The sequence below is a fragment of the Pyrgilauda ruficollis genome, unplaced genomic scaffold, assembly GCF_017590135.1.
Source record: "Pyrgilauda ruficollis isolate IOZ18807 unplaced genomic scaffold, ASM1759013v1 scaffold8, whole genome shotgun sequence".
Taxonomy (NCBI): domain Eukaryota; kingdom Metazoa; phylum Chordata; class Aves; order Passeriformes; family Passeridae; genus Pyrgilauda; species Pyrgilauda ruficollis.
This window is the reverse complement of record NW_024529932.1, coordinates 2467518-2476910: the sequence shown is the minus strand read 5'-3', so window position 1 is coordinate 2476910 and position 9393 is coordinate 2467518. Positions and strand designations below refer to the sequence as shown.

At 42.5% G+C, this 9393-nt stretch overlaps 1 protein-coding gene across 2 annotated transcripts in view; it reads right to left on the bottom strand.

The window, feature by feature from the left end:
- Positions 1 to 2033: 2033 nt before the first annotated feature.
- Positions 2034 to 9393, bottom strand: part of HMGB1 (high mobility group box 1) — an 8265-nt gene continuing 905 nt past the window's right edge. For both annotated transcript variants that reach the window (XM_041487150.1, XM_041487149.1), the window contains exons 2-5: positions 7550 to 7712; positions 7121 to 7266; positions 5997 to 6171; positions 2034 to 3984 (exon numbers count right to left, since the gene is read on the bottom strand). In XM_041487150.1, coding sequence (XP_041343084.1) covers positions 3808 to 3984; positions 5997 to 6171; positions 7121 to 7266; positions 7550 to 7699 — 648 coding nt within the window. In that variant the 5' untranslated portion in view covers positions 7700 to 7712 and the 3' untranslated portion in view covers positions 2034 to 3807. The remainder of the gene's footprint in view (positions 3985 to 5996; positions 6172 to 7120; positions 7267 to 7549; positions 7713 to 9393) is intronic.

Below are 9393 nucleotides of genomic sequence, written 5' to 3'. Positions count from 1 at the left end.
AGCTGAAGAACATAATGGAGGAATGCTTGAAAATATTTGGCATTTTACTGTTATTAATGAAATGATTGGTACATTTGAGTCCTAAAAGCCTGTAGCTAGTCAGCTGCCACTGGCACAGCCTGGAAATGGTGAAAATTAATAGTCTCTTCTATTAAGCACTATCTTTGTATTTTGCCATGTCTCCATTACAGACTCTGTATTGAATAACTCATTACAACCCAACACAGCACATTGCCTTTATTCCTTTAATCTCCTGTCAGGCATAGCTGGGAAGGCAGAATGGGAATGTTTATTCTAACCAGCAGGTCTAACCCTTAGGCTAGCAAGAATTAGGAGAGATTTTTTCCAAGCTCGGCTTGTCCCCCATCCAGAGAACCTAATGCTCTGACTGCAGTCCACCTGGCTCCTCTTCTGGAGGAGTCACTCAAATCAATATTCCCACTTTCCAGCAAGCCTAGACCCAGCTGTTACTCAGCCTTTTCTTTCAGGATGGGTTGGCTACACTGATAAAAGCAGCTGTAAAGGGGCTGTGTCAGCAGTGCCCTAATTAAGCTGCAGAAATCAGCCACTTCACACCCCTTAGTTCAGGTTTCCAGGGGCCCGTTTGCCTGGACAGAAACATTTTGTTAAATAAGCTCAGCTTTTTGCTAGAGCTGGTGTGATCGCTGAAAGCCTGGCAGGATGGATGAACACTGTCCACACATTTAGTTAAACCAGCTTAAAATTACAGAGCATATCTAGGTGGCTGCAACTGCAGCTCCTTTCAGGACCAACTCGAGATAAACAACCATAAACATCAGTCTGGCTTCATTTGGCATTCAAAGTATCGCCAACTCCCACATATTAACATTCAAGTTCTCTCCAGACCAATCAATCAATTTTTTGTTGTTCAGAAAACAAAAAGACTTTTCTTGACCTCTGCAACGAGCATTTATGTGAAGGTTAAAGCCCTAGGAGATGCTTTTTGATAGTGATGTCAACGCTGTCAGTTCCCCTGTAGGGAACCACCACCTAAACAGCTGTAATTTCACCACTCATTATCCCTCTTCTACAGCAAGCACCCGCTTCTAAAGATCAAGGGGAGGCAGGTTCAAGCTGAAGTGTCAGCAGTAACTGCCCTCCGACCAAGTAATCTTGGAGCGGCCAAGTCTGACCTATGAGTGAAGAGGCTCAGACAGTTTTGACCAAGAGGATTATTTAACCACTGGAGCTTGCAGAGGAGCACAGCTGTGGAACAGGGAGGTCCTTTCCAGCAACAACCCTCAGCAGCTCTTCCTTAAAACAGACAATCTCCCTACGGCGTTCCTCTTCACCGAAGAACACTTCCACTGTTTCAGAGCAGTTTTATAGCAGACACAGGCAAAGGCTTCAGTCCCAACATCCATGTGCCAGCTCAGCAGAATTACAGGCACCTGCTGAGTGCTCTGAGAAGACTATGGCCACTCTGGAGAGCTGGGCAAGCTTTGGAGCATCTCCCACCCAACACTGGCCTCTGCAGTGATACAGGGGGTTCTTTTGCTCAGTAAGCAGCACTGATAATGACATTACCTACCCTCTCCAGCCTCGAGCACGCTGTGTGCTACCAGTGTGCTAAAGTCAAAGGCAAGGCAAAGGCCGAGCCTGGCTGCCAGGGAAGCGCTCGCTACTCATCTTTTAAGTTCAGCTGAATCCTCTAGGTTACTTCTGTCAACATCAAGCACCGAGAACAAAGGCACAAAATTATGGGGATCTCATTAAGTATGCTTGTTCCAAGAACAAGAAATGTGTCTACTTTCCTCTGATGACCTGGGGAAACAAAAAAACCCTTCAGCACAGAAAATTTATTTGTCATCAGTTACGAGCATTTGAATGTGTAATATCCAGTTTAAGGAGACAAAAAAGTCTGTCTGTCCTACCCTTTCTATATCAAGACCTTGCAAACAGCATCATTCTTCTGCTTGAAACAGAAAGCAGGGATGTACATATCTGAGAACACCAACACACACAAAAAGCCCCAAATCCTTAGGGTATTAAGTGAGCCATTTAACTAAGTATTTAAAACCTCTGCAATTATTAGTTTATTAGTATCATCCAGGATTTCAGATGTTCAATATTTCTCCTGAAGTTATACATAAATGCAAATTGAAATAAGAATCTGAAAGTCAAAATTGTATAACAAAACAATACTCCATCACAAAAGCGTGTAAAATTACAAGAATGCTTTTTTTTTTCATTTGTTTTTAAACACTGGCACTTAAGAGAACCATAATTTTGTAACCACAAAATTGCCGAATTGTCCCCCAAACTGGTAAGCAGGTATATGTGAAAATAGTTACAGCTGCCAGCACTTGAAGTTTTACTAAATATGCAAAAAACCCCTTAGCTTTGGTTTTGGAAGAGAACTGTATTTGACCAAATTAGACATTGTTGGTATACCATAAACATTTAACTTTTTAATGCAAAATTTAATAAAATGTACTTTTCCATACAACTATATTTAACTTAAAAATGGGCAAACATCAAGAGTGCGGTATAAAACCTAACAGGAAAAATACATCTTATCTCATTTTCAATTTGAGACAATATACAACTTTGTTTAAAGGGCTAAAACTAGAATTTCAAGAATACAAATATGAATTTACATAGATTTAACAAATAATAATGGTACCATTTATAGAAATCTTAGAAAGAAAAATCATTTCTTGTGGGCCCTTTGCTACCAGGAGTCTCATGGTATAAAGCCCATGGCCATCACCAGACCTGTCACCAAAAAATAATATGGTCATTTCATGCTTTTAACTTTACACATTTTAGGTATGCTCATCACTCCCAGGTGTTCAGAGATTTACAAATATAACTTCCATTACATGGTAACAGAGTCACACGTGTAAATTTCTCTACACCGGATGGACATACACTCTTCCTATGGGTCCTTCTAGGACAAAATTTAACATTCCCTCCCTCCCCACCCCCCAAAGTATTTAGTTTCTGTAAAATTGAACTCTATACTTCTCAACTCTCCAAGACTGGTAAACTCATGCAACGCAATAGAATATTACATTTCACAAAAATCTGAACAAGTATCCGTTTGCTGAGATTGAATTTTTGTTGTTTCCAGTTATGGAAGATTTTCATCATATGCCTATATATTTCTTTTCTTACCCTATCATGATAATTCAGGGTATGCAGATCAAAGCTTTGTTTATCAGCTGGTTATATGAAAGATGAAAACTGTAATATTCCCGTGATCCCATACGGGCATTCAATAAAGCAAAAGATGAGTTCCCCTCAAAAGAAAAAAAAAAAAAAAGAAAGAAAAAGTATGATTCTCAAGGGCACCTATTAAAAGGACAACAATACTAATAAAAAAAATTGTATTTACTTAGAAGCATTCAGAATGTCAACAAAACAGCTGCAACTTTTTTTCTTCCTTTTTGCAATTACAGAGTGGTATTCAGTTAACAGAACAACAATTATTTTTATGATGCATCAGAGACAACTGAAGATGAGAAATGAACTACATCCCCAAATAGAACTAAATTTTGTGCTGTGCACCAACAAGAACCTGCTTTATAACTCCCATGCCAATTTACAACCCCCACACTGTACCAGGCAAGGTTAGTGGCCATTGAAATACCACTAAGGACAGGGCTATCTAAAGACACATTCGGTAGTGTGTTAACTATACAAAAAAAGAGACACTGTACAGTTTAAAAACAAATCTTACACAGCCTTACATTTCAATTTTTTTTTTCTTTAAAAGGAGTGAGTTGTGTACAGGGGGGTTAAATGCTTTATAGACAAGAAAGAAATTGCTCTAAAAGAGACTTATTCATCATCATCATCATCTTCATCCTCCTCTTCCTCCTCCTCTTCATCATCTTCATCCTCTTCATCTTCGTCCTCATCCTCCTCCTCTTCCTTCTTCTTCTTGCTCTTCTCAGCCTTGGCAACTACTTTCTTGCCTCCATCAACCTTCCCTTTGGCCCGGTATGCAGCGATATCCTTGGAGAAGAAAAGCAGGAACAATCTCTCAAAGATTTAACCAGCCAAGAGGTCTGAGCAACCTCCACAGAGCACTTGTGGAAGCATCACCCAGGTACCTGCCCTTTCTGCACATCCACTGGGGCAGGAACAGGAGGGAGCTGCAGCTTCAGCTCCGAAGTGAACTGAAGCCAAAGGAACGGGAACCCTCTAACACAGAAATGACACTGGCATGCTGCTGCACACTGCTTATGGCTGCTAAGGAATCTCCATTGTTGGGCTTCTGGGAACAGGCTGGAAAAGCTGCTACCTCTGATGGTAAAGGCACAGCTGAGCCCACTATCCCATAAGGAAATGAAGAAGGGAGACCTCTTAAGTTCCCTTTCTAGCCCTACCTTCTACAATGCCTAAAGAAACGCACAGGAAACCCTCGTTTGAGGCACAAACCTGGGATTAGCCACCCAGGAGACACCAGAATGACCCAGCCTAACAGCTGCAATGTTATGCTTCAGCAAAGAGCAGTTAGATTGAACTCTGCCTAACAGAAGTTTACAAAATAAAAGGTATAAGAACTTGATTAAAGGGTAGACACTGCCACCTTCTGCATGCAATAAATTTATTCCAGTAGTTTGAAATGCACAAAACTCAGTTCCTGTTACAGGGAAGTTAAAACCGTACCTGGAAGGCACAGCCATAAAAGCAGTTAAGACTTCCCAACTTTATGCCAAAACACTATTAGGTAGGAGAACTGGTCTACAAAGCTTACACACACCAGTTACAGACAGACACATTCACACAGATGGTCCAAATCTTCAAATATTCCCCACCTAATAAACACTACACCACTAATCTTACTGCTCTTTTGGACTCTCTTAAACTTAGCAGGAAATTTTGAGAAGACATGATACCCACTAAGTCAAAGGCCAAGCAGTGAAATAGTGAAGATTACTATCCCTTAAATCCCACATGTAAGTCTAAGAAATATAGACATTACTACTGAAAATTAAAATAATATCTGCAAATAAAGACTAATAATTCTATCATTTTAAAAATGTCTGAGTTGCCTTTGCTGTATATAAGCAATTATTATGAAGCTGTACAGAAAGCATTATGTGGGAAAGTGCCTAGATCTGCAATTCCTCTCTGGCATATCAACAGGGCTCCAAGGTACCACCTTGCACACTACAGTGCAAAAATTTTGAACTTGGATTTGTTTGCCAGCAGGGAAATACCCATAGGAAGGTGACAGCACACAATGGACATAGGTGCTGTATGCCAGCTATAGGGGTTTCCTGACCCCTTGTGAAGCATTGTCAGGGAATGCCAACGTGCATCCCTCCTCTTCCCTTGGTGTCCACACACTGGGATGGGAATCTGCCTCTAGAAATAAACCACGCATAGCACAGTCCTGTGTGCACAACAGAATTCTACAACTCCAATTATGATGGCAGGGTTTAGCCTTAATAATTTAAAAAATTGTATGACAAGCTGCTTCATATGCATAATTAACCAAATTCATTACTAGAAAGGACATGGACACAAAGTAGGTCCAGGAAAAACACATGCCTAAAACTAGCATCTCCTTTGTGTTTTGTCATTTTCCCAGGAGTATATTTTAAAAATCAGCTACATGTATCAATTATCCAAACATTCAAGGATGCTCACCAGTATCTCCAAAATTAGGGAGAACCAATTCATTCCTTACCAGCATTACTTACTGCTACCAACTCAACTCAAATTCTGCTGTGACCTATGGATTTAGTAACAATACAGAACCCACGGTATTTATTCAAGCAGCAGTGACAGCCCAAAATTACAGACAAATGCAAACAGTTCAAGGTAAATTACTCAAATTTAGTGTTATGCCAATCAATCATTTGCCCCTGCATACAACCCTTTTCAACAAAGCTAATGAATTATGTCATTAGCATACTATAACTTGCAGCATCAGGTATCAGGGTACACAAAAAGGAAAAAAGTGTCTGAACTGAGGCTTGAGCTCCCCAAAGCATGTCCCTAAATGTCAGTGTTACCTTTTCGTATTTCTCCTTCAGCTTGGCAGCCTTCTTTTCATAAGGCTGTTTATCGTCTGCAGCGGTGTTGTTCCACATCTCTCCCAGTTTCTTTGCCACATCTCCAATGGACAGACCGGGATGTTCTCCTTTGATTTTTGGACGAAACTCAGAGCAAAACAAGAAAAAAGCCGAACTACAGAGGAAAAATAAGAGAAGATTATTTAAATTTTAGACTTCACTACAGCAGCAACTTTTGGGATCTTTGCTGCTGTTCCTTAAGAGCATTTTGGAAAAAGCACCTAAAAATGAGACACTGATTACAATGGAAGGTATCAGAACTGAACGAGCCACTTTGCAAACTCAATGCACCCTTTTCTCTAAGTAATGCTGCACATCTGGTCCCATTTTTGGCAGGATCCCCAGACAGGCAGATTTTTATACACCAAACACAGAGAAAAACTTTAGAAATTAAACTAAGTCAGTGATACCAGGGCAGAAAATGTTATTTCAGAACTGTTAGAGGTGGGAGGCTGCAATATTTGTTAGAAAGAAAAGCAGGATTTCCAGACCACACCACCAGCCCAAGCAAGAAAATTAGCTCGTAAAGGAACTTCCCTGCCCCCTTCAGCATTAGCTCAGTTTAAAACACAGACATACACACACAATAAAGTACTGGTGTCTAGTAGAGGAATTTGAAGCCAGTTGTCATTATGTTTAATTTTCCAAGTTCACCCCTCAAACCTGTTCTGTGCAAAAGCCTCCAATTTTAAACTGACTGCCAACGAAAAATTCTGCTCAAGCCAACAGGTGATGAGAGCAGGGCCAGCAGTACTTTACTGCCATATTACACTGGAATGACCCTCTTAACAGGAATTAGAAAAATCAGTCAGAATCACACATAGTCTATTTTTCCATCCACTTTTAGAGGCTGCCATTACTCCAACTTTGACAGTGGGACCACCTACCTGAAAAAAAAAGCTCAGCATTCACAACTAAAATTTCAACCTATCTTTACACCACTGGTGAGGAAGATCATATACTCTTGTATATATCTGAGGCTCCTGGATAAAATTACCATTTTATAGATACACACCAGTGTGATGGTTCCAAACAACACAACCTAAAGCTAGGAATCTACTTACGGAGGCCTCTTCGGTGCATTTGGATCCTTGAACTTCTTTTTTGTTTCTCCCTTAGGTGGTACATAGTTTTTCATTTCTTTTTCATAACGAAGCTTGTCAGCCTTTGCCATATCTTCAAACTTCCCTTTCTCCTTAGAAGACATAGTCTGGAAGGCAATTAGAATCACAGAGTACCTTAGAAGTGACCCATAAGGATCAAAACACTATTTTAAGATTTGAAAACATACCAAAGCCCATTCCAACATTTCAGCTGGGGGAGCTAAAGGTAAGATGAGGACAATGGATAGTACAGTCACTTTACAACTACACTTCATTCTTATCCAAAACCTGAGCTTTTAAAGGAATAATTTACAATCTTGAATGGTATTTCAAAAAACCAGTCATTTAAGGTTTTGTGGCTTTTTTTATTTTTTAGGCAGCTATTCCTACCTTCCATCGTTCTGAGCATTTTTTTGAGAACTCTGAGAAGTTCACTGATGCATCTGGATGTTTCTTCTTGTGCTCCTCCCGACAGGTTTGCACAAAGAAGGCGTATGAAGACATTTTACCTCTCGGCTTCTTAGGATCACCTTTACCCATTTTTGCTGATTTTCTGTAATGAAGCAAATGAGACACCTTTAAAACTTGTATTTGCAACAAACCAAGGCAGTAAGTCACAACCAAGGGTCACGCCAAACAGGACCTGCTGGAGCAGTATTCTGAAATCATACAATGAGAAAAACATTCTGGAAAATTTGCTGAAGATTTTTTCTGTCATCCCTGTCTGAGGTGACCTGGATGTATGTAACCAGAAATCTCAAAGGGCCTTGAAAATGTGCAGTTATGGCTTCCTGCAAACAAGAACTGCCCTTCCAAGCAATCTGAAGGCAAGTACTGCAGTGAAGACTGCATACCACGATTATTGCCGGTATATTAATCATATGTTGGGAAGAATAAAGGCTATTGAAAGGAGGGAATAAGTACCAAAGTATCCTGTCTCAGTGGCCTTCTGGATTACTGATTTCTTTCTTTTCACAGCCCATGTTTCTACCTCTTCCCTGTAGACCCTGGGTGGTTATTTACAAAATATATTTTTTATTATTTTCTATACCATATGTTATGACCAATCTTTATGTGTACTGCAAAAGCCTACTCTTTTCAGGTATACCTTGAAATATGGTAATGAAATAGCTCACTTGGTCAAACATGTTATAACCTACGCAGGGAAAAGCACAACATTTATGTACAGCCAGCAGAGCTGTGCTTAGCAAGAGCACTATGTGACACTTTCAGGGACTGAAAAATACCTTCCTGGGACTTTCACACCCAAGTCAGACATTTGGAGTATTTCTCCATAGCTCCCTGGAAAAAAGTCACTTGCACCCTGACAAGCTCTGCTTTTCAGCACGAATTAAACGAAGGATAAAAAAGAAAAAGTGAGAAAGAAAAAAAAAAAAAAGGGGCAGGCGGTGCCTGCCTGTATTGCCACAGAAGCTGTATTTCCTATCGGTTTGGCGGATAGACAGAAACAGATTTCTGCTCTGTGACTAAACACGTCCGGTTTGAAGTTTCTACCAAGTAAACAAGAGGGCTGAAGAAGCAGGACCGCTGCTGCCCGCCATGGAGCCGCTCGGGGCCGGGCCGGGCCGGCGGGGCCGCGGGCAGGGCTCGGCACCGCGACCCCGGGGCTGCGTTTAAAAGCCGCCTCCTTCCCGCCATTTTGGACGCTTCCCCTACGAGGGGGGCAGAGGAAAACTTCGGAAGTCTCTCAAGAGATCTGCTGGGGGTGGAAGAAGGAAAAAAAAAAAAAAAAAAAAAAGGGGAAAAAAACCCCAACAAAAACTAGTCCCGTTATTAGGGAGAACGTGTGTAAGTTTTATTCCGCGTTCATGCGAGAGCTCGCAGCGGTGAGCACATGCCCAGGAGCCGGACACCCACCGGGCTGCAGCTGCCCGCCGGCGGCGACCCCCGGCCCTGGCGGGACAAAGCGTTCTCCCGCCGCCGCCCCCGTCCCCCCGCGGCGGGGGGAGCGTCCCCATGGCCAGCCCTGCTCGCTCCGGCCGCCATGAGGCGAGGCAGCCCCGGCCTGCGCTCGCTCCCTCCCTGCCGGCCGCGCCGCCGCAGCGGCGGTGTCGGCGGGAGCGGCCGCCATGGCGCAGGCTCCTGGCGGAGGAGGTCACCCGCCGCCGAGCCTCCTTCCATTTTGTGCGCCGAGGAGCAGAGCCGGCCGCTCCCCACCCCCCCGCCGCCACCACACCCCCCGCGGCCGGGCGGGGCGGCGAGCCCGGGCGGCG